The following is a 26156-nucleotide window of genomic DNA, read 5'->3' as shown; positions in this document are numbered from 1 at the left end:
TTTCAACTGTCAACTCTTGCCAGAACTTTCATGTATCCTGCATAAGATACTGATGGTGACACCAGGATGTATTGGCATATTAGAAAGATTTTTCTTCTTTCCTTCTCAATGTGGCAGCCCCATGCTTTGAAGTCACCAGCATTCAAACCCAGTACATTGCCCATTTTCTCTTTAACATAGTATGGCTTGGGTTGGAAAAGAACTTAAGAGATCATCTACTCCAAACTACTCTCAACTAGACTCAGTTGATCACAGTCCCATTCAGCCTGGCCTTGAACAACCCCAGGGAGGAGGCATCCACAACCTCCCTGGGAAACCCATTCCAGAGTCTCACCATGCTTGTACTGAAGAACTTCCTAAGATCCAGCCTAAACCTACTCTTCCTCAGCTTAAAACCATTCCCTCTTGTCCTATTGCTAGACACATCCCATTCAGGTGAACAGCAGCTGAAAGGGCCATGACAAACTAAACAAGTGAACAAAAAAAGCTTGTCAAATGTTGAGTGAAAGATCATTTTAGAGATATCTACAGTAACATAAAGAAAAAAGCAAAACCAAATATTTTCCCCCCAAGGTGTTCAGTATACATCCCAGCCACCTTAGAATAAATGCAGTAACACTCACACTGTGTATTTTAGACACAGCAGACAGAAAAAGACTGTGCACCTCTCTGATTAAGACATAATATTAGTGAAAGATAACCCAATATAAACAAATTTTGGTGGTAGGAGTGCAAAGCAATCTGTTTAATGGAATAATAAACTAGGATTTAATGGAATTTATGACAATTATAATACTAACACACATTATTGTCTGTGTAGAATACTTAAACATAGTATGCAATATCAAATATACATCTGCAAAGTCAGAATAATTTTTTCTAATAATTGCCCTGAGTTTAGAAGTAGTTCTAAGGGACTGAGATACCAAGTGTGATATCATACATTTTAAAAAACCACAACATCCAACCAACCACCAACAACAAAAAGCCCAGAAAGGTTTCTTGTCTACCACCCCCCACCCCCCCAAAAAAAAACCCCAATCAATTTAATCTCCAATTTGAAAAGTAAAAATTTCTCTAAGGAATTCAGGGAACAATAAACAAAAACCAATCAAATAAAAAAAGAGAAAAAAAAACACAAAACAAACACCTTGAAGACCTTTACAAAGTGATCTACAAGTGAAACAGGATAAGAGATGATTGTTGCAGAGCTATTCCGTAAAGATGCAAGCAGGATTTCACAAGGCAAAGTTAAAATAATTTGATCTGTGATTTCCTATTATGTGGGCAGTGTATGCTGGGCAGTGACTGGCTGGAAAGCAGCCTGGAGGAGAGAGACTTGGGGGTGCTGGTGGACGAGAAGCTCAACAGGAGCTCTCAATGTGCACTTGCAGCCCACAAAGCCAATCAGATCCTGGGCTGCATCAGGAGAAGTGTGGCCAGCAGGGCAAGGGAGGTGACTCTCCCTCTCTACTGAGCTCTGGTGAGACCCCACCTGGAGTACTGTGTCCAGTTCTGGAGCCCCTATTACAAGAGGGATGTGGAGGTGCTGGAAGGTGTCCAGAGAAGGGCCACAAGGATGATCAGAGGGCTGGAGCACCTCTCCTATGAGGACAGACTGAAGGAGTTGGGGCTGTTCAGTCTGCAGAAGAGAAGGCTCCCAGGTGACCTAATTGTGGCCTTCCAGGATCTGAAGGGGCCTACAGGAAGGCTGGGGAGGGACTTCTCAGGATATCAGGTAGTGATAGGACTAGGGGGAATGGAATGAAGCTGGAGGTGGGGAGATTAAGGCTGGATGTGAGGAGGAAGTTCTTCACCATGAGAGTGGGGAAGCCCTGGAATGGGTTGTCCAGGGAGGTGGTTGAGGCCCCATCCCTGGAGGTGTTTAAGCCCAGGCTGGCTGAGGCTCTGGCCAGCCTGATCTAGTGTGGGGTGTCCCTGCCCATGGCAGGGGTGCTGGAACTAGATGATCCTTGTGGTCCCTTCCAACCCTGACTGATACTATGATACTATGTATCATGCCCCACTCCTGTCCAGTATTTATTAAAAAATCTCTCTCATGATTTCTTTCATTTGGAGTGAAGCAGGAAAACTCTCCAATGACAGCAAAAAGCAAATCTTCCTGCAAATAACTATCTATACAGTCTTCACCAAAAAAAACCTGCAAATTAACAACAAAGCTTTAAGGTGTTAAATACCCACCATGTTATTTCCCCATTCTACTTATCAAATCCCCTTATGGAAGGGCTCCTTAGTCTAAGCAAGTGTTTTCTGACCAAGAGGGATTCCCCTTTTTTCCTCACCTCCATCCAACCAAAACTACCATCGTGATTTATTTATCAGAGGAAACTCAGCCATTTCCCTACTTCCCACACACTTCCCTACTGCTTCTAATGCAAAGAAAATTTTTTTGCCTGCTGCATTTGTAGTCAGGCCTAGGGTCACAGAGGACAAAGTCAATAATTTTGGGACTATTAAAATGTTTCATAAAACCACGCACCATGAACAGCATTCGTTTTATAGGCTTAATAAAATATTTGTAATCTCTAATTCATGGCTAGCTCTTCAGAAACTACACAACATATGAATAATGCAGATGATGGTCCCCAACATTATCTCTTTCTCCTCCTTTCATGCCATTTTTAGAGTTCCAGCTTGTTACACTCAGTTTTAAACTACAGAGGCTCAAGAAGGCATATGGCTCCAAATATGCATTTTAAGGAGTGTTGAATTTGAACAGATGAAACTTGAAAGTGCAGCTTTTGATATTTCCTATACTCCCTGTGAGAAAAAATAATTCACTGCACATTCCAGTCTGAAGTAGGCAGTACTTTGCTAAACCAACCACTGAATTTACACAAGAACAGCTGAATAAAAATTGTAAGTTGATCTCCCATTTCTCACATGTATTAAAACTGAGATCAACACACATGGGCTATACAGTTCCTGACGCTATTTCAGTAATAGTTACAACAGAAAATTTATAGTGTTGAAATTATAATGAGAGCAAACAAGTTTATGAATAGAAAAATAGATGTCAAGCCTGTATTAGTTACAGTCTCAAGTAAGAGCAAGACACATGAGAATTCACCTAGGTGCCAGTGGATTGTTCCTGTTGCTATCAAACAAGTTTTCAGTCTGATTTACAGCAAAAAGCCTCTTACAATGATGTTGGTATACAGCAAAATGGGAAGAGTGCAATTCACAATCTTCTTTGAAAGCAACAAATGTTGTTTGCAAACAAAGTTACAAGGCATAAGTTTTAAAGAACTGTTTTGCAGGTTTAATTTAATAACAGCTGGCAACCTCAGCTGGAAAATAAAACCCAGACTTTGAATAATAAAACTATTGACTATTGGTCAAAGAACAAAAATAGTTAAGCATTTTCAGTATTAATAACTTTTAACAATGGCATGTCAGTTAACAGTGGTCAGTTAACTTGCTATGTTGTTTAAAAGATCTGAAAACAAATCCTAACCACAGAGAAATATTTCAAAGAATTGCTTCCACCTCAAAAAGAAACAAACAAAAGACACCCACACTAATCTTATTCCTACTTTTACAAACATATTAACAAAATAATTCTTCCTAAGGCAAGGCAAAAAGCCTGCAGAATTTATTTCAAGATGAGGCTCTGCCTCTCCCTCTGCTGAAACTTACTCAGGTTATTTGCTATTCTTGATATGCTGGGGAAAATAAAATCTAAAACTCAATTAGACACTCACCATGTCTTAAAGGGCTGACAAAGACAGGAACTCTAAATCAAATGGCTAAATTTTTAATACTCATAAATGTCACAGTAAAAATAAACACTAAGGTCATTAACTGTAACTTTATGGAATTGCTGCAGGTTTTGAGATCAGGCAGGCTTCCTAATGTAGCATGCAATTGTTAAATGATGGCAAAGGTCAAAACTTACTTCCTATTTTTTGATTTAGTAATAATAATAGATAAAACAATAATAATAAAAACCAAAAGAAACAAAGCCCACACACATTTCTGCAAGCTTATTTACACCTTAAGAACATCTGGCCAGCCTGATCTAGTGTGGGGTGTCCCTGCCCATGGCAGGGGGTTGGAACGAGATGATCCTTGTGGTCCCTTCCAACCCTGAATGATACTATGATATTATGATGAGAACAATGAAAAGCCAAGGAGCACTGTAGTTTGGGCCCTGTATCAGCTCATCAACTTTGTGACAGTCACAGCTTTCGGGCTGCTGCACACATACAAAGCTCCTCCTGGCCGAGATTTAGGAAAGCTTCATCCAGCAAGATCCTTATCCTCTAGGAGTGCTAACTGCCCTTTCTTGGCCCTTCTGCCTTTTCTGTCTGCTGCTTCCTATTTCCAAACTTATCAAGTTAAACTACAGACATAATTAATTTATTATATGGCCTGCAAGGCTGCTGCTCTTAAAGAACCTGGTGTGCCCCAAGAAACAATGATGTTCCACTCTACACTTTTGTATTACATTGCTGAAGTTCCCAATTCAGATAAGCATCAACTTGTAGTTCCCACCTGCCATTTTTGCAAAGGAGATGCATGAGCACACAGCTCAGCTGGAAAGGTCTAATTTGGCAAAGCAGAAACAAGTGAGGCAAAGTTGCATGTGAACATTGTACTCTGTGCCTAGCTGCTCTGAATTTGGCAACACTGATAAGGAAACAATCAAACACAGAAAGCATGTTGATTCAAGGGAGAATTCAGTCTGGAAAATGCATTTAATGTGAGACATACTTTGTGTAATAACAGCAGAAAGGACTAGGTGCTTTTTCATAAGAGAAACTTTTACAGAAAAAATGCCATAAGGGAAATTTAAAAAAAGAGGCTTTTCACAGCTTAACAAATATTGGCATACAATGTGCACTTGAAAGCTTTCAACTAGTGTCCACACATAGTTCCAGACTGACTTAGATAAAAATTCCTCCCAAGTCTGCTTTCATTTCTCTCCTTTTCTCCATTTTTCTTCATATACTTCTCTATCAGAAAAAGTTTAGCAGCCCACTTGTTAACAGCACATGCAAAGGCCATACAATAAACTTCTCAGAACATTTGGAAATATGGTACTAACATAAAATCAGAGAATCCTGGAATGGCCTCGGTTGGAAGAGACCATAGAGATCATCTACTCCATCACGGGCAGGGATGCCTCTCAACTAGACTCAGTTGCTCAAGGCATGGCACTGAACACCCCCCTTGGAGAAGGCATCCACAACTTCCTTGAGCAGCCTATTCCAGAGTCTCACCTCATAATGAAGAATTTCTTCCTAAGATCTAGACTAAATCTACCCTCCCTCATCTTAAGACCCATGTCTCTTGTCCTGTTGTTAGACATCCTTACAAAAAGTCCCTCATCAGCCTTCCTGTAGGATCCCTTCAGGTATTGGAAGGCAGCTCTAAGGTTCCCTCTCCCAGAGTACTCTGTTCTCTAGGCTAAACTAACCCAGCTCCCTCAGCCTAACATAGCAAAGGTGTTCCAGCCCTTGGATCACCTCGACTGTGCTAGGCCAATTCAGTCTTCTCCACTGAAAACATGTACTCTTTTCTAGAAGGAAAGAAACTACCATCAGCTGATTTTAACCACCCGGACTGTGGTAAGACATTTGATGGTGGCATACAGGAAACTACTGCAGCAGGAAACTGGATGATATTTAACAACAAAAAGGACAGACTTAAGGAAAAAAGCATGCAGTGAAATGTGCATATAGCATGTACAACATAATACATGCATATAGTAGATGTGCATGTACTATAAACCACCTGTACTACATGGTGGGAAGTCATTAGCTGGAAAGGAATAGGCCAAAGTTTCCTGACGTGACAATAAATGCAGTTAGGAAGTTGGATGCCACCACACAACTGTGTCTGGTAGCAAGTTCTACTACAGATCCACAAATCCTGAGATTTTATGATGAACTGCTATGACATTCTTTCAATGCTACACTCTCAATCATCCTCATTATAAAAAGAGTTCATAGGGAATTACAAAGCATTTTTTAATCTTCTAAAACTCAGCTCAAGAAGCAGCCATGTTCTCTTCACCTGTTCAGAGGTGATAGCCATCACAAAAAGGGAAAAAATAATTTCAGGAAAGGTGAGAACTGGATATTACAAGAAGATTCCTCCCCAGTAAAAAGAGTAGTTAAGTCATAGAAGAGTTTCACAGAATAGCAAGAATGAGGTGCTAGAAGTTTTCAGAGGAATTATTTCTGTGATAACTGAAAAGAGAGCTCAAGGATTGTCTGTCCAGTTCTGACTACCAGGATATAGAAACAAGACCTGAGAACATCAACATGATGTTAGGGACACCACTGGGCAAATAATTCCAACCAAAGCATACTTACTTAACAGTTCTCTGTTGTAATTGTTTCATTTCCTTTGCTACTGAGCAATGTTAGAGGACGTTGAAAAAGTCATGTAACCCGCTTGCCACGGATTTGTCACTGCTGCACTTTCCACAGAGACAAAAATGGCCTTTTGCTTACAAATAGCAACAAGTAATGCAGCTCTGTGTGTTCTGTCCTTAATAACATGTACACACAATTAAAAAAATAAATTAAAATATCTAAAGTTTGGTAGGTGTGTGTCAGCAGACCAAACTACAACTGTTACTTTCAGGACTGTAAAAAGGAACTGCTGTTTCTCCTGTTCTACTATTTGCCAAAACTCCCTTTCTCCTTCCTGTCCATGCAGTTCTCACCTTCTTCACCTTGATTTTTAACCTGAATCCTACAATCACTCTACACCTATCCCCTGTCTCCCTATCTGTCTTGGTGTCCATACTTCTACATGATTTTGTTATGTAAGCTGGGAGACTGGTCTCTGAAAGCATCAGGACAGAATGAGCATCCTTCAGCAAGGTCATGTCTCTTACTTGAAACATGTTATCCTTAAATGTTTTCTCATTCTAGTTCTGCCTTTAAAACATTTTCCAGAACCCCCCCAGAGGGCAGTAAATACCACTTAATGAAACTTTCCCTGTGCTAAACTTCAGAGAAACTGTCATAAATGGGGTGGGGAAGGGAGAAGCCTACCCCCCTCCCCCAAATGAAATTAATTAATACACTCCAACATAATTAACAAAAAAAAGGGGAAAAAAATTCTAGGCATGAACCACATAGGCAAATTTTGTCTCTAGATGAAATCTGCTTTGCATAACCAAGAACTCGAGTGCAAAACCCCCAAGCGACTGTGCATAGGAGCCTCCTGCAATACCACACAAGAAACCCACCCAGAAACACCACATTCCTCAAACCCAACAAAGATGAGCATCAAGAATGTTACATCCCAGTTGGGCTTTAAGAAGCAATGGCATACTACAAAGCTGATTTTTTTCTACACAAACAAACAGCACACAAAAACAACCACACACAAAAAAAACTTAAATTTGAGAGGAAAAAAAAAAAGTTGTAATTAAGGGCAGAGACAATTATGATCTCAGACTTCAAAGGCTGAATTTTTCCCAAATAAATTAAATTTGCTCAGAGATTTTCTGTTTTGTAACCCCTATAACTTTAGGAAGAATAGTTACACATGTATCTTACTTTTTCAAAACTGTTTGTAAAGGGAATGTATCAGTAAGGACTGTAAGAAATACTCAGAGAGGAATACAAAAGTAATCTGTAAATGGTGGTTCACTGACATCCCTCACATAGTATCATAGTATCATTCAGGGTTGGAAGGGACCACAAGGATCATCTAGTTCCAACCCCCCTGGCATGGGCAGGGACACCCCACACTAGATCAGCCTGGCCAGAGCCCCATCCAGCCTGGGCTTAAACACCTCCAGGGACCGGGCCTCAATCACCTCCCTGGACAACCCAACACGGGCTAAACAAATCTCAACACGGAAAACAGCATCTAAATAATTTGAGGGTTTTGCAATCAAAGACTGCTAGCTACTCATCTAAAACAACAGAGAAAACCCTGGTAGGTAAGTTACAAAAATAGAACTGCATCTCTCAAAACCAATTAAAAGTAACTGTTCAAAATCTGAAGTAGGATATTACAAACTGGAATGCCTCATTACATGAGCTACAAATACTCGCGCTTCAATATAATTCAAGTCAATACATGTAGAAGCCACTACTTATCAAAAGCATGATGTACTCAATGTTCTCAGCATGAATGTTTGCAAGTAGTTTTGCTATCAAGTTACATTTTTCTCCATCACAACAATAATTTATACTTCTACTACTGAAAGTTTTCTCTGTCAAGGTTAAAAATCAAAACAAAACAAAGAAAACCCCAAACACACACACACTAAACCAAATCACCAACAAAACCGAGACTCCTGTACTCAAGAGTCTTAACCACTAAGAAAAACTTACAACAGCCTGAAACTTGTGACTCAGTCTGCCTCTCTACTGGATAAAGCCAAAAGTGGAGGATTTCATAAAAATATAAGAGGGCTTCCTGACACAATGTCAGGAAAACAAATCCCACTACACTAGCGCTACACAGTTTAGACATAAATATTGAATTCCAGGGAACTTTCTGTCAACACAGCTGAGACAGTAGGAGGATTATGAATACTACATTTCAATTTCTGTGTAGTAAGGTTATTTCAAAAGGATATAAATTGGTTTAGATAAAAAAAAAAAAATTATTTCCCAAAGAAAATAGTGTCAAAGTATGTTTAACCAAATTACTTCATACCACAAGATATCATTATCTGTGCTTATGAGTAAGCCTTAAGAAAATTTAGTGTCATGTAATTCAATTCAGCTTCATAGCTGCCTGCTAGGAAGTGCAATTCAGAATTTAATCAATTAGTAAACTATCTGTGCTATATTTGAACAAAACTTACTTCTAAATGCTACTCAAGTACTGCCAGATCTAAATGAACAGGGATGTTTCATGCTACATAACACACCATTGAAAAGGTCAACTTATTTTGAGACCAGAAATAAAATAGCTAACCAGGAATGCATCTGTTTTAATGCTAAACCGAGAAACTACATTCAAGACAATGACTGCTAGCCCACAATTAAAATCTAAGCTACAAAGAGTACATATCCAGAGCCTACACCACAACATTGAAAAGAGTTATTTTTCAAACTGTAAGTCAAAGAAGTAACTAACTAAAGCATAAAGATCAAAATCAAACACAGACATTTTTAAAGTTGAGTATCACATTATTCAGAAACCCACACTGGGTAGGCATTTTGTTCCCTTTATTTTGTTTGAATAGAGATTTGTGCAGGCAGAACAGCTTTCAACTAGATTATTTGCTTGCCCACACTAGGAAAATGAAACCATCGGTAAAACCACTGTGCAAAGTTTCCTTTTCGTGCTCTTGGTTTAGAGTTCCAGGTAGACAATCGAGAATTAAAAAGAAACCACTCCTTTCATTCACCAACCCTAAACTTCATTCCAGCAGCCAGAACTGCACAAACTGAAAGAACCAGTTCTACACAAGAACTCATAAAGCAACTTTTCATTTATCTGTTCTTTTCCCCTTTTTCTTTTTTAATTAAAAGCTACAAGTAACAAAAAAGGATCTATGGAGTGAATTCTACCTTCACTTACTCATATGGAAGGGAGACTGTGCTTGTATACATACAGGTGAAAAAAACTGAAACTTATTGATCAGGTGGACAAATCATCTCATTCCCTCAGCTTTGCTTGTTCCAAGCAACACAAAAAAAATCAAGCAATGCTGTATCGAAATTTTAAAGCACTCATTTAAAAACTGGGTGCAATTCTTGCGTATTTTGACTCTTCCCTTCCTAGAAAGCACAAGAATTTATATATAAAATGTAAATCAATTGACTTACCTTCTTATCTTCTTTTACTTTTTGGGTTTTCTTTTTCATTTTTTTATCATCTAGTTCTTGATCCGACGTAATAGCAGGGTTATCTATGCCACCCTTCCACGTTTCAACAGGTGAAAGCAGGGGATCTTCTTCACTTCCACGATGTCTCCCTTTCCTTTTAGTTTTAGAGGTGGTGAAAGCCTCATCGTCACTTGCATCTGAATGTGTTCTCCTATAGTAAGACTTAGCTTTGCTGAACAGAGTCTTAGACTTGTATTTGTATTTTGAAGGCCTTCTTTCCCCATGACTTTTGGACACCCTATCAGAAAACCCATTTTCTTCCTCACCTTGGCTATTTATAACAATCGAGTTTCGAACTTTAATAATACGATTCTGGCTATCATCTGGAACCGCGTAGATATCATCTCCAAAGCCCTTAGGTTTGAAAATAGTGTCAAGAGGTTCAGCATAGTTGTCAGATTGGTCTATATCTTCTGATGGTGCTGCAGGCACTCGGGAGGGTTGTTTCCTGGGGTTTTTGCCAATACCTGCCTCAATTGTTTTCAGGAGGTTAGGGTCCAGTTTTTTCACATTTGTTCTTGGAACAAGCGGTTTCGGTTTTATTGGAGGAGGCACTTTATGGTTGCGTTCATGGTCGTGACAATTGAGTGGTGTACTGTGAATAGGATACTCGTTCCCTTCCAAATCCAATCGGTACTTTGAACGGTCACTAGGCGCTGGAAGTAACCTTACATCATCACCAATCGGACTGTAAGGTGGTGGTCCTTCAGTATCATCCTCTGAATCTGGATAATTATAGTCAAGGGAACCTCCTCTGGGAGATCGTGGAAAGACATCTTCACTTGTATGCATTGTTTCCCTTGTGCTGTCTGACATATAAGAACTCTCAATCATGTTTTTCTTCTCTAACACATCACTGAAGAACAAAGTGAAAACCTCAGTTTGACGGTGATACTGAGACAACGAATACAAAGCTGTAAACTTAGCAGTAATCTCTGTTGCTATGTGTTCTCCTTCAGTCATGAGTTCCTTGATTGCTTCATTCTCAAAGAAGTCTGCCTGGCTATCGGTAACAGCCACCAACTGGACAGGAATCGTATCCTGAACTTCAGAGAGAAACGCCCGAAGCATTCCCATAGATGCCTTTCTCTTTGCAGAATAGACCAGGATATATCCATGAACAAGTTCATCTTTCCTCACACCAATTGATGAATGATATGACAATATAGTTATCTGTATTCGACGCCTCTTTTCACCTATGATTTTGTCAAGCATTAAAGAATTGTTTTGGCCAGCCTGAGCAGCACTACAGGAGTGAGAGTCAAGGAAGGGTGAAAGAATCAGATCCACACTAAATGGATCACCACACATGGCACACATGACAATCCTTAAGTCAGCTTCTGACAGATCTTTAATGGTAGGAACTGGGCTCACAACATCAAAATTGTGTTTAACCGCTTCCAGTACTCCCCTCAGAGCTTGTTTTATTTGGGTCTCATTAAATTTGCGTGGATAGGTACCAGCAGGCACATCTACAAAAGGACACTGTAATTTGTTAGCCAATTGCTGTCCCTGATGTCTAAGAATAGGCAGATTTTTACTAACACTGTCCCTCTGGTTAGCCAGTATTAACGTAAATGGAAGATTAGCCATATACTTGTCTCTCCTTATCTGCGATGCTTCAGCCCTGATTTTCGCAATGCATTCCCCTATAAAATTCAGTGATTCAATAGAGTTAAAGACACAGAAACAACCATGCGGTTTGAAGGTTGAGGTCCACAGCTGAGTCAACAGGTACGGGGATTTCGCATCAACTGGCCTAAGATCTAGTTCATATATTTTCCCATCTAATGCATACTCATCATCAGTGGACTGTGTCCGAATTTCATTTGCCAATTCTTGTGCAAGGCCATCTTTGCCCAAAATGAAAAGATTGACTTTATCGATGTTGGCACTATCATGGTATAAGTTTGAGCGGCCATGGTCTAGCTGCAGAAGACTGTTGGCGAGTAACTGCTCCACTTTAATGTCAGTGCAATTTTGGCCACTGAGACAAGTTTCTTTAGTTGGGTGATAAACAAACCCTATGTGTTTAAGCAGGAGAGATTCTCTATCAGGTGCAAGTTTCTGTAAAGCTTTGTATCTAGGTTCTTCACTCAGAACTGCATGAATTTCGCTCATTTTATCTGAACTCGGTGTTGCGTTCAGATCCAGGTCATAAAACAGCTCTGAATGTTCAAAAAGCATTTCCTGAAACTCCTCTTTGGCTTTTTCAACAATCTCCCTCTGATGTCTAGCATACACTTCTTTACTGTCTGCATCAGTGATGTATTTGAACGCCTCATCCTCCACCACAAAACATATAACTTCCTCCCATGGCTGTCCGGGTGAAATGAACTGGATTTTCTCAAGAGTTTTTTTGAATTTCTCCTTCATTTCAACCCTCCTCTTTTCAGATATAAGATGCTGCACATGGTTTTGATAAACTTTTTCTGCCTCTAGTGTAGTGAGAAGGTCAAATGGAATCCTTCTGTCATTCACTTTATCTATATGGTCAGTTTCATCCCAGGGTGTTTTTTCAAGCACAACAAAACAGGACTGGAAGTCAGGCCTTTTCTCCATTATCTTCAAGGCTTCTGACCAGCTCAAGTGTTCAATTTCATCAAGATTTGACAGCAGGGTATTAAGAGCTCTTGGCAACGCATTAATGTATTCTTCTTTCCTTTTTCTAATATGTTCCTGTTTAAGTTGCTCTATGTGTTTTGAAAATGTATTTTTGGCCTTTTTCGTTCCTTCCAAATTGATGTACTCTTCATAATCAGGGTGGTTTTTCAGTTTATTACTGACAGTTTTCCAAGTGGCGTGATAGTCTCTCACAGTTTGGACAAGCTTTTCAAACTTATCTGTTGCTGTAACAACCAGCTGTCTTTGAGTTTTGTAGGCATCCAGATAGGGGATTATTTTTGGTTTACCCCGAGTTTTGTCCATCATTTGTACCAGTGCAGTAAAACACGTTTCAACGTTGACATTGAATCTTGCCGACGTTTCCACTACCACAAGGTTCTTCTTATTTGAAGCAAAGGCCTGAACCTCTCGCAGATAATGATCCACACATTCATCACACTTGGTTGCTGCTATTATTATGGGTTTCTTAGATTTTGAGAGTTGGATGTAGAGATTATTCACAAATTTAAGCTGATCATCAAACTTCCTATTGCATCCTTGGCTTACGTCAATGCACAATAAAAACCCATCTACGCTTAATTTCCCTTCAGGCATTTGTTTTTGCTCAAAGTCTTGCTCCAAGCCTAGCTGATCTGTGCAAATGTACATGAGTTTTTCTGCTGACTGCAGTTTGGAGGCAGCTGCACGTTTTATGTATGGTTGTAAATTCGTACTCCGATGAGGCAAGAAAGTCTGATCATCAATGAACTCAGTCTGTTCAATTACGTGGATTCTGCACTCGATGCCATCCTCACCACTTTGCGTTACGTCACCCCAGTACAAAAAGTGGTCATTGTTAACAACTCTTCCTCCAAAGTCAATTGTGCTAAGCACAGAGGTATGCTCGGGATAATATTCATCTGCTTTTGAACGCACGAATCTATTGCACAAACACGACTTTCCAACTCCACAATTACCTTTATCCTTTTCAGTTCCAGACAGTCCAACAACACTAACAGCATAAGATGGGGGACGTGGCTCTTTGTTTTTTGCCATCATAACTTTCCTCTCATCCTTTTGCAATTATCAAGGTAATTGTATGTGGTTTTCATTCTGGAGAGGTTCCTACAAATTTAAGTTGTACATCCAGGGTTCCAGAAATAGCTTTCAGATGTTTCTGCCTCAGCTTGTCATCGAGAGTTCCTCAGATAACCAGAATGAGCAGGATCATCTTCCTAAACAAAACAGAGGGGGAGGAAAACAAAAAGTTAAAGACTGCAGCTATTTCTTTCCAATATCCATGAGAGAAAGAGATTTGCAAAAGCATTTTTGTTTGCTTACCATGAAAATTTTACAACTACTTCAAATGGAATCTTACACTCATAGTTTGTTCAAGTTAATACTGTTTATATTACAACTTTTAAAATAAACAGGTTTTAGGCAGTCTAATAGCAGTTCAACACCTTTTTCTAATAGGGGATCAGTATACTACTTGAAAAAAAATAAACCCACAACAAAACCCAACCAAACAACAAAACACTCAACCCCCCAAATTACTGTTTCCCTCCACAGCTCACAGGCACTAGAAAGTATTTTCCACTACAACAGAAAAACTTGATATCCAATCCAAAATTCATATACACATTTCTATTCACACTTGTACTTCCCCTAGACAGCAAGCTTACTTGCATGAATAGCATTACTTCCACATGTGTCTGTAGGTTTGGGTTTGTGTTTCAGTAAAGAAACCTTTAAAATAAGAAGCTATAAAACCAGGAAGCTGGGAATGTGTCTCAGCCACTACCTACCTGCAGAAGTAAGCTACTTCACTTGTATAGTAACAGTGAACTGCTTTCAAGAAATCTCTACTCTGAATTCTACAGAAAAATACAAATACTGTCACACAGAGAGTAGAGACTTATGACTGAGACTTTAGGGTTACAATATTGTATCATTTCTTCTGTATCTAGGGAAAAACCCAAAACCTTCACTAACTATAAAAAGAAACTACCCTATCTACACTCCAACAGAATTATTGCAAGGTTCCCATGGTTTTATTTAAGTTGTCATCAAGCATAACAATTACCCACTAACATTCACTCATTAATAAGACTTTACTTACATACCTAACAAACAGAAAGCTATTTAGTGGTTTACAAACAACTACATTATGAGAACAACATACAAAATTGAATGTCTGAATGCCTAGGCAAAGCAAGTTCTGATCAGCAGCATAAAATCTAGTTGGGGGCCTGTAACTATTGGTGTGCTCTAGGAGCCAGTACTAGGTCCAATACTGTTCAACACCTTTACTAATGACTTGGATGATGGAGTAGAGGGTACCCTCCTCAGCAAGTGTGCTGATAAAAAAAAACTGGGAGAAGTGGCTGATACAGCAGAAAGTTGTGCTGCCATTCAGGAAGATTTCAGCAGGATGAAAATGTGGGTTGACAGGAACCTTGTGTACTGCGAAGTCCTGCACAATAATCCCAAGTACCAGTATATGCTGGGACCCCACAGGCTGGAAAGCAGCTTTACAGAAAAGGCTTGAAGATCCCAGTGGACAGCAAGCTGAACACAAGCCACCAACTTGAACTTGTGGCAAACAATACCCTGTGTTGCATTGAACAGAGGACTGTCAGAAGGTCAAGGTAGGTGAACCTTCCCCTCTACACAGTACTGGTGAGGCCACACTTGATGCACAGGGTCCAGATCCACAATACAAGAGATTCAGAGCTACTGGACAGAGTCCAGCAAAGGACTAATAAGCTGATTAAGGCACAAAAGCATCTCTTATAAGGAAAGGCTTGGAGAGCTGAGATTGATGAGGTCAACCCTGAGCCTTCTCCAAACTGAACAATACGTACAAGTATTTGGAGGAAAGGTGCAAAGACGACAGAGACAGACTCCTGGTGGCATGCAGTGACAGGATAAGAGGCAACAAGCACAGACTGAAACACAGGAGGGTACATCTGAACGTGAGGAAATACTTCTTAATAAAGAAGTGAGGGTGACTGAGCACTGGCAGAGGCTCTCCTAAGAGGCTGTGAAAGCTACGAATGGAAACATTCGAAAGTTGCCTGGACATGGCCCTGGGCAGGGGTCACTTACTATCACCTAGAAATAGAAAACTGACATTCTGATCAGAAATATAGTATTGATTAGTATTGATTGCTTTATTATTTACAGCACAGTATTTGTAATTAAATTCACTGACCAAAATGCAATATGAAAAACACACAGAAAGCCAGCTTTCCATCACATGCAAGGAGAGTATCTTTTTTATAACAAAGCACCAATTTCATTCCAAAATGAAGAGGAAGGTAAACTTGGTTTAAATTCTCACACATGATAGTTTTTATGTTTCAAAAACTCAAACTTTTCTGCTGTGTTTTAGGAATTTTTTTTGTTCAAGTCAGCTTACTCAGACACATTCAGAAAGATAAGTTGTGTTTTACATTTTGCTTTCTACTGTCTCCACTGCATTTTTTTTTCCACTCTTAAAACACAGAATTTACAGTTAATAGAAAAGCTCTGGGAATAAAAATACTTAGCCAAAGTAAATCCTTCCCAAGAAGTGTTTATGTTACTACAAATAAACCCAGTGTTTTCTTTCTAAAGTAAAGCTTATCACAGTAGCATCATTCAGACTATTAGAATGAGAATTTTAGTCAGCACTTCCACTATGAAATGTTTTCTGTTTACCACAGCACAATACAGATTTGACACACACTGAACTAGAACACAAAGATCTTCATCCACACGATTACTTCATTTAGTCAGGAAGACACTGTCAATTTGCAACTAGTTTACAAGGAACAATCAATACTTTCAGATACTCTACATCCTCACATAGCAAAGGTTCTTCCTTCTCCAGCAATAAATGTTTTGTCAAATCAATACATTTTTAAGTGACTAAGTACAAAGAGGAAGGTGAAATGGGACACTGACAGAGGGAAAACAAACAGTCTCTCAGAATTTCTTATGTTTTTCACTATAGTGGGAACTGAATCACTGCAGATATTTAAAACCAGTGTGGGTTTATTTTCCACTTGTTTATGGTTTCTACCCTGCATTGATTGGAGAAAGCAAAATCACAGAATGGAATCTTCATTAATTTAGTCATAAATCTGGTAAAAAACCTGATATCATAATGGCTTCACATTTCATGTTTAATCATCATTAAACTTCTCCCCAAATGGAAGATAGTTCTTTGCAGTACACCACTAACTTAAAAGTATTTTGTAATTTTGTACAGTTTTAAAATACACACACTGCAAATTCATGGCAAGTTAGTTCAATTATCTTATTTCAATCTGCCTAATTGTGTTATAACAAATTCAATTCGTTGTCCCCTTCCCCCCTTTCATCTTTGTTACAGATTCAAAGGAGGGGTTGTTTGATTTCCCCAATTAATTTCAGCCTTCAAATTGAAAATAATAGAGCATTTCTGTGTTTAAATAGAAGAACGCTGAAGAGTTACAGCAGACACAAAGTGTATGACATCACTGCAGAAAGAATCCCTGACCTTCTACAGTCACACCACAGAACCTTGCCTCTACAGTCTTTTAAATTTGCAAATGTAACTATAAAGAGAGCAAGGTGCATCACCTTGTACTTATTCACCCATCACCCCCCTTAAGGACAAGATTATGGAGACCTAAAACCGAAACTTACCCTTAGGAAAACAAGGTGCAAAGCAAGATGATTATCCTGCTGTGATCTTCCTGCAGTAATGTCACACATTTAAGCAGTGTCCTTCAGTAAGTCCTTCCCTGAGGGATCTGAAAAGGGAAAGCAAGATTTGTTGATATTGTCAAACTTAAGAAAGTAAAAGCAACAATCAGAGTCAGTACAACACTTCACCTACGTATGAGCATTGTTTTCCTCATTTTGAGCCTGTAAGCAGAGCTCAGGACTCAAGCTGGTCTTCCTCTAAACTCACTGGGTTTAAATCCTGTAAGCACAGTATTAATATACCTGAAACAGAGGGCACGATTCATCTTCAGCAACTGTGAATTGCTAAGTTCAACTTAGTATTTTAACAATACATAAGCCACAGAAGCCTCTTCTGGAAAAAATTAATGCAGCATCTCAGATAACAGATAAAATGTGAGCTATAAAAATCACTAATCACTTGTAGCAGAATTTGGAATTCCAAAATATCCAAAACAAGATTTTGTAAGATAAAATTGTTGTAGTAAGTTAAAATACATAAAATGAATGCATATCTAAATACATTTTACTACTCAAAAAGAGCAGAGTCTACCTCAAAACCCTTTTACCTGTAGTACAGCATTTCTAAATTAAAATGCCTCAGAGTGTGACAAATCAGTAAGTGGAAGTATAATTACATTTGAGGATTGTGAATTTTCAACTAGGATACAAATTAGAAGTGGAATCTTAATAAGTGTTAATTTTACGGCAGGGACACTGATATGAAGTCACAAAAATTGGACTCTCTTGCACCAACTTCTTCAGTCTGCAGCCACACAAAACAAACTTTGAGTATCAGGCCAGCTAGGCACATGTTAGGACATTGGAAAGGAACTTGAAGCACTTGCATTGGATCATGATGTAAGCCACTTTTAGCTAAGGAAAGGTGTCATTTTTAAGCAAGGTGCAGCACCATGCTATGTATGTGCTGAACTTCACTTTAAGAAGATATGGAAGAGATTTTTCTGCTGGGTTGAAGGTTAAACTAGATGATCTTGGAGGTTTCTCCCAGACAGATCAATTCTATGATTCTTATTGATTTGTCACTTGTGATTTTATTCTTAGTAATTCCACTGTGCTTTGGGAATAACATAGCTAACTGAAAAAAGCCTAAACTTGAGTAAACTTTATTTTGGACAGAAAAGGTTCAGCAATAGCAATAAACAATATACCATTACCACAACAATACTGCAATTCTCAACTTGTGCCACCCAAACACCAAAATCATTAGGCAGCACACCATCAGTCTTGCACTAATGCCTGGCTTACTGCAAAGCCAATCTAACACTTGAAAGAGAAGATGGGAGTTTAAGTCACACTCCTGCCCTTACCTCCTAGCTGCAGCACTCCTCTGTTCACAGCTAGGTGAGCAGAGCAGATAGCTGCACATGAGGAAACAGATTATGGGACTCTGAAGATGAGAATGTGGAAGAGCAGACAAAGAAAAGTGTCTCTGCCTGCAAGAATTTATCTGGAGCTTAGGGAAGGGAGATGCCTGGAATTCTGCAATGCACAATGCCACAAGAGACAGCTCAAAGACAGGCTCCCACAACATCAGCCAGAAGTATTAAGAGGCCAGAGAAAGGCCTGTTTTCAAATACATGTCTCCCAAAGTCTGCTGCTAAACATTAGCATAGAATGCCATATTATTAGCATCTAATAAATACTAAAATAATCACCTCACATCATTTAGTAATTGTGGATGCACGGAACTTGTAGCTTGGTCTACAGCCAAGAAAGTCAGAGATAAATACTCCCAAGTATTTCTGAATACATTTAAAAATTGTTTTCTGAACCTAAAAACATTTACCATCTGCAAACCCAACTGGGCTGAAGTAGAAATGTTGTCTGAAAGACTGCAGAATTGTTCATGACCAACAACTATTTAAGCAGGTGAAAATAAGTGTTTAACCACAGTCCTTTACTCACTCCATCTAGATCCAAGAGTTCATGGACCAGTATTTTGCAGGGTTAATTTCAATTACCATAGCCTTATGATAATGTTTGCAAATTAGCTGGCCACAAAAAGGAAAGCACACTTGGGGGGTGGGGGGAGAGGGAAGGGGAAAAAAAGGCCACTGCAGCCTAGCCTGCTTTGCAGCGCGTATGACTACACTAAAAGAAAGTTACTGTGACCTCTACAGCAGATGACAAAGTAAAATCAAATGTGTTAGATATCACTGAAATGGTCTGTAGGATGCCTTTGGAATGCACAGCACTTTCAAATATCTTGATTCTAAAGAAGTTATAGCTCTGCGCTGAGGTTACTGCCGACAGTAAGTTTTCATACCAAGTCACCCCTCACTTCATAATTATCAAGAACCAAAACTTGGCTTGGAAAATACCAGAATTCCAAGATCTATCAACACATCAGTAATTACAGTCCTACCCAAAGCATACTGAAATAATAATTCAACCACTGTCCCTTCAAGAATGAAAAATAAGTATATATACTGTGTATATATATACACTGTGATAAATAAATACCTAGGGTTCATGTAGCTTAAGGTAATGTTGTTACTTCTCATTCAGCATTTACCAAGAGGTATCTTTTTCACTTAAGCGTAAGAAATCTTCTCACCAAAAACCTTTTTAGAAACTGAATCAGATAAGGAGCATACCAAGAAAAGATTCAGATTGCTTACCAGGAAATAAGCTCCATCAAACAATAAACAATACAGCAAAGGACAATGCCTTGAAATGCCTGTAATATTGACACTGACTGAAAAGGATGGTGAGTGAGTGGTATGGTGAGGGGTATGGTGGTAAGTCTGGTAACACAAAGAAAGAATGAGAATGGATCACCACAACTGCTGCTCTTTTCAGATTCGTAGAATCGTACACTGATCACGGTTGGAAAAATCCAGATCCCTCTGTAGAGCCTTTCTACCTTCAAGCAGATCAACATTTCTGCCCAATTTGGCACAGTGTGCAAACTTACTGAGGGAGCACTCAAGCCCTTGTTCCAGACCGTTGTTAAAAATATTAACCAAGACTGGTCCCAAAGCAGAGCCCTGGGGAAAACAACTTGTGATCACCTTCTAACTGAATATGACTCCATTCACCACAATTCTCTGAGCTTGGTTGTCCAGCTAGTTTTTTACCAAGCAAAGAGCACACCAGTCTAAACCATGAGCCACCAGCTTCTCTAGGAGAATGCTGTGGGACACAGTGTCAAAGGCTTTACTAGAGCCCAGTTAGACAACTTCATCGCCTCATCCAGTTTGTATGATGACCAACAATCACCCCTAAAGGAGTTACTTTGCCTAAATAATTCTTTGCAAAGTAATCAATTTCTTTTAAAAAGAGTGAAATTACTGCCCAACTTATTACAAATCCATGCAAAACTGTGTTTAAAAAACAGAAGTTCAAAGCTCTTAGTTATTACTAAATTTAGTAGGCTTCTACTAATAACAGTACTCTGAAGGCCATCCATCATTAAATCAAGGCCTGAACTTAATTTCTAAATCAAAACCATAAAAGCATTCTGTAGCTGGAAGCTAATATTCCAGGGGACATCTATTGTCATTGTTGCTGTTCACAAAAAACAAACAGCAAACCAGCCTACACAAATCAGATCAAGGTACAACAAACAGGTAAACTGCAAAGCATTGCACTGCTCTGACCTTAGGCCTCTCCAGCTGCTTATCTACACATTTCTGATTATCTGAGAGTATTCAAAACAGATTTAAAGCCTACATTATAACAGCAAAGTAAATAGCATGAGTTCACAGGAAAAACAAATTCTTAAATCACTTTGCACAGGAGAAGCTCCTACTAAGGACACGCAGAGTGTTCACAGAAGCCCTCTTAGTGCAACACTACCTGATCAGGCTTATTTATAAAGTTATTGAGGAAGAACACAAAAGAGCTAATGGAGAAATCCTACAATGGGGATGCAAGAAAGAACTGATAAACACAGAATAAAAGAAAACTAGAAGCAGATGAGAAGGGAGGGATTGAGCTGGGAGCAGAAAAAAATGGCCAAAATGCATTTCCTGTGAAAAAGGAAAAACTACATCCTGGCAGCAGCAACTTCAACAAACGTCACTGATCCACATTTTTGGATCAGTTCATTTGTTTTCTTCATGAGGAACTGCAATATAGAATCCAGGACTCAATACTAAGTTTTGAGACTTAATTCAAACAGTAGTTTGTGGTTGGGCCTTGCACAAGCCCTATGTACAGTTCCTGCCTGTGTAACATGAGAACACTGGCTATCCATGTCTTTTTAAGATTATGATGTGAGCAAGTAAAAAGGGATATGTAAGCAGCAAATAATAGTCTGCATAATAATTAGCCCACTTCAATAAATCAATGCCAAGATGCCAACAATAGAGACATTTCCAAAACTGTGAATGCAGGTACTGGGTGTACTTTGAATGCAAACATTCTTCTGTTATACTTGAAGGTCAGCTGATGGAGAAGTGCAAGAAAATGTGTAGGCATTTCAACTCAAAGCCAGAGAAAGAACTCTAATTTACCACAAAATGTAACCCGCAGAACTAATGAGAGGTGAATTACATCAGCTTTCAATGGGTGTTACTAACTGGAAAAGCACAGTTAATGCTCAGAGTCAAAATAACTTCACTACAATTGTTTCTGATTTTCCTGGGGGGAACTTTGAACTGGTGTTTCTTTAGATATGTCATTAAAATCCAGACATACACGGAAGAAGTGATGAGAGGCTTCAACCAATAACCTGTATAACAGAATACGCTTAAAAGTACTTTTTAAAACTGATGAAAAACCCAAGACTATTCCAGCTCACTTACACTGACCGTTAGGGTAACAATTCTCATAAAAAACTAAAAACGAGGAAAGAAAAAAAAAAATACCGAACCCCACGGAACCACGATGAGTTCTGCGCTCCCATGAAAGACGAGCAATACAGGCACAACAGCCGGGCCAAGGCAGTCCCAGCCCCCGTCCCCCTGTCGGCAGGGCAGCGGGCCCTCCCGCACAGGTAGGAGCGCAGCGGGGCCCCCCCGCCGCCGGCACTCCGCTTACGGCGGCGCTGCGGGCAGCGCGCGGGCGGCAGGCGCGCAAGGGCCAGGCCGCAGGAGGCGGGACCGGCCCGGCGCGCCCCGGGACACGCGCGCTGACGACGCCCCCTAGCGGCGACGCCGCCGGCAACGGAGCTCTCTTCCCCAGGACGGTGAGTTCTCCACCCCGCCACCGCCAGCTCCCTCGAACAGCCTTCTTCCGTTAGCGCACAGCAAGGGTGCACCGCGGGCTTCACTCCCACAGGTACGGCATGCCCATAAATGTGACCGTTTTCAGCTTGCTCACCGGCAAAGCCGTGCCAACAAAACTCCCTGCTGCATATCGGGCCTCACAAACTTCCAGTCTCGCAGTCAAGGTCAGAGAGTATCAGCCCTGAAGGATGCCTTCTTTCTACCTGTCATCTTAGGAACACAGCACGTATTAGTCTACTACGAGTAGTGGTGGGGAGTGTTTTGAAGTTTAATGCAAGACATTCCTGAAGGATGCCAGTACATGGGATTTCTCTTCTGTTAAGAAAGTACCTTTAGAAGTCTTAAGGTACCCCCAGCATCCTTTTTAATACCTTTCTGAAACAGAATGGAATTCCTTTTGCATCATCTACTCAAGAAACAAGTCCCAAAAGGGAAGCTTACACAGAACAATCTATTCTTCTGGTCAGTGCTTTGCTTGCCTACGAAGTTTGCACATGGAAAAACACCTATGGCTTCAGGAAAGCACATTTTATCTCTAACCTCAGAAGCATGTGCAGCATTTCATTCTGTTGGTGCTAAATATAGCATTTTAAAACAGTTTAGTCTGAGCCCATAGTACTTAATTGGATTATGTTACACATGCAACACCTTAGCTAAAATAAAGCCCAGTACCAGGGAGTGGTAGGCATTTGGTTGCAATTATTTACATTTTTACAACACTGGCAGCTGCTTTATACAGGAAAACTTGGGGGGGAGAGAAAAAAAATCCTACTATGTAGGCTCGGGGTGTTCCAAGCTTAAAAGCAACTTGCTACAGTCAAACAAGCCAGTGATAATGTAACCAATGCTTAAACAATTGCTGATACACTATTACATACTTCCAAAACTACCAAAATCACATCATACTCCCCAGGCTCCAGTAGCACCGAGTTTCAGAAGAGTGCTATAAATAGAATTTTAATATATTAGCACTCCTTTAAAATAATTTTCAAAGAAGCACAAAAGACAATCAACTCTCCTAGAAACGCACCTGGATGAATGTTTGCAACATGGCTCATTTTAGCTTTGAACTTTAGATTTAAAATACATACGGCATGGGGTTGTGGGGTTGGTTTTTTTCTTTGAGAAAGCACTTAACTCTGGCCACTGATGTCACTGCTGAAAGCAGCTGTCACACTGAAGAACCTCCAGAAGGTAAGACAGCACAGCAGAAGAAAAGCTACCTATCAATTTCTCATTCATTTATGGGGTGGGGGGGAAAAAAAAAAGTATCAGTGCTGTCACTGGCTTCAATGCATGGGTTTAAAATGGACGTCCAAGTGACCAGTGAATGCTGCTCTCTCTTTACTGTTTTGACTCTGCAGAGTTTTCAGATTTCTGTCAAGGATCTTTATTAAAAAAAAAAAATGAATCCTCCAGTTATCTGCATGACACTGAACTAAAGAATACACACATACCCCCACAGACCTATTTTGGTCTAGATTAGAAACGTTTCCCTCCCACTTATTAAGGAAATATATTCCACGCTGATATCAAAAGCGATACAGGAGAGGGCACAAGGGGAGTACATAGGAAGGGTGGGGTGGATTCTGGGGGGGAAGGTGACAAGTATGTCTCCCTTTTATAAGTAAATGGTCTTTCTTCTATTTTTACTAACAACGGTGGTTTATACTCCCTATATTCTCTATTTACAACACTGTAGCATTATATCTGTATATCTCTCGTGCTTTCCTTGGGTGGAGAGAGTCTAAAGGTTATGCTGGCTGAAGGGATTCAAAATGCTTGAGAGCTGCAACACTGCAACTGGCTACCCTATTTCAAAGCCTTAAAATCCACCTGGTGGAAAAACAGAAATGCACACACATCATTAGGAGAGTGAAGTTTTCTGAAATCTAATATCCAGCTATGTTTGAAGGTGAAAGGAAGGAGGAGAGGAATTGACAACTGTTCAAATTTAGTAGAGAAGGAAAAGCACAGAGAAGACGAGAATGAGTAGCAGGAGGCAATGAGGAGGAAAAGAAGTACAGAGAAAGAAGAACAGAAAAGAGAGGGGGGAAATGCATTGGGAATGGAAGGAGGAAGAAAGCCGAAGGAGTAGGGGGAAGAAGGGAATGAGGAAGGAAGAAGAGAAGAGCAGGGAAGCTCCCCTTCCTGCCTTCCTCCCTCCCTGGAGAACCGTGACCAGCTGGCAGGCTCGTACAGCAGGCTCAGGCCCTCAGGCCTTCATCACCTGTCTGGGACCAGGCACACCGCTCCCTGCCCTTCCTACCTCCCCTCTCGCGCGGCGGGGCCGACGGGGCCGAGCCCAGGGGGCACGAAGGGGGGCCGGCGCCCCGCTCCCCTCGCCAGCCCCAGCCCTTTGAACTGGTTACAGCCAGCGGCCGCCGCACCAGCTCGCCGGGCTACAGCCACCGCCTCCTCCTCCCCGCTCCCCTTCCGCCTGCTGGGCCGGCCGCCCCGCTCCGGGCCGCCGGGCCGGGCCAGGTCCCACGGGACCGGATTCCTCCCCTCACCTCGCGCCGTCGGGATCCGGCTCCTCGGCGGCGGCGGGAGCGGCAGCATTCCCGGGACGCTCTCTCCACGCCGGCGCCCCCGGCGGCTTTTCCTCCCCGCGGGGCTCTCTCTGCTCTCCGGCCCGCAGCTCCCGAGCGCTCCCGAGCGCCGCAACCCCGTCGCACCTCTCCGTTCCCTCCCCGGCGCTCTCGGCTCAGTAATGGCGGCCGCCGCGCTTCCCCGGCTCTCGCTTCGCTGACGGAGTCTCTCTCTCCCCCTAACTTTACCTCAGCAGCTTCCCTCCCCTCCCCCCTCCCTCCCTCCCGCCGCCGCGGCTCAGCGCGCGCCCGCCCGGCCAGCTGCGCGTGCGCGGGGAAGCGCCTCTTCCTGCCGCCGCTGGATTCCCCGGGAAGCCTGGGAGAGTGCGCGCGGCCGCCCGCCAGCTGCGCGCCACCGCGCGCCGCCCCGCCTCCACTCCCCTCCCCGGCCCGTGCGGGCACGCGCGCCGGGTGCCTCGCTTGTGCCCCGGTGGCCGCATGGGTAGCGCGACCAGCCGCGAGGCCGGTGGGCCGCGAGTTCTAGTCCCGGCTTGCCCGGCGGCGCAGGCCAGGAGGCCACGGCGCTCAGGACGCAAAAGCGGCACCGAGGTGTGGTTGAGTACGCGGCCGCGTAGGTGGCGACGGGGGCTTGTTCCCGTGCGCGGCCGGCTCCGCGGAGGGGCCGGAGACAGAAACAGCTGGGGTCCAGCCTGTGCTCTCACCCAGCAGCCCGAGCCTCTAAGGGAGGAAAATGGTGGTTGGCTGGGGCTGGAATTAAAAGATGCCAAAAATGTTACCTTGCTCTTCCCTCTGCCCCCCAGTTATTTCTTGCCAGGCTGCCTGTAACTTTTCACAACGTTTCCCAGCTTTAGCCAGTGTAACACTGCGCTTACTTCAGATTTTAATCATTAGAAAGTGAGGACTGCAGCAGAGCCACTGTGGCCTGCAGAAGGTCTGCCTGCAAGGGAGGTACAGGAGGTTGCTCGGCAAACGATACCAGCCAGCCTCGGCAGTTCAGGAGTCAGGTGAAGCATCAGCTGTCATGCACGATTGTCATCCCTACATGCCACCATTTTGCAGCAAAGAGGCCAGCATGGGGATTTGTGCTTCTGCCTTTGGAGCTGGGTTCCCACGGGCAGTGGTAGGTAAGGCTACCTACTAAGTCTGTGACAATCTATTCCATCCACTGCAGGGAAACAGGGCGTCTGTGGGCATCATGAACATACACCTTATTTCTGCATATTCTATACATCATTTATTACTACAGA

At 41.5% G+C, this 26156-nt stretch overlaps 1 protein-coding gene across 1 annotated transcript in view; it reads right to left on the bottom strand.

The window, feature by feature from the left end:
- ARHGAP5 (Rho GTPase activating protein 5) overlaps positions 1 to 25147 on the bottom strand; it is a 50235-nt gene extending 25088 nt beyond the window's left edge. The window contains exons 1-3 of the mRNA XM_068160347.1: positions 24871 to 25147; positions 17121 to 17227; positions 9780 to 13678 (exon numbers count right to left, since the gene is read on the bottom strand). Of these exons, the coding sequence (XP_068016448.1) occupies positions 9780 to 13502 (3723 nt within the window). The 5' untranslated portion in view covers positions 13503 to 13678; positions 17121 to 17227; positions 24871 to 25147. The remainder of the gene's footprint in view (positions 1 to 9779; positions 13679 to 17120; positions 17228 to 24870) is intronic.
- Positions 25148 to 26156: the final 1009 nt, after the last annotated feature.

Source organism: Melanerpes formicivorus, unplaced genomic scaffold, assembly GCF_026170545.1.
Source record: "Melanerpes formicivorus ecotype bairdi unplaced genomic scaffold, bMelFor1.0.p_v2 SCAF_49, whole genome shotgun sequence".
In the NCBI taxonomy this organism is placed as follows: Eukaryota; Metazoa; Chordata; class Aves; order Piciformes; family Picidae; genus Melanerpes; species Melanerpes formicivorus.
The sequence above is the reverse complement of the archived record's forward strand: the minus strand, read 5'-3'. Positions and strand labels throughout refer to the sequence as shown.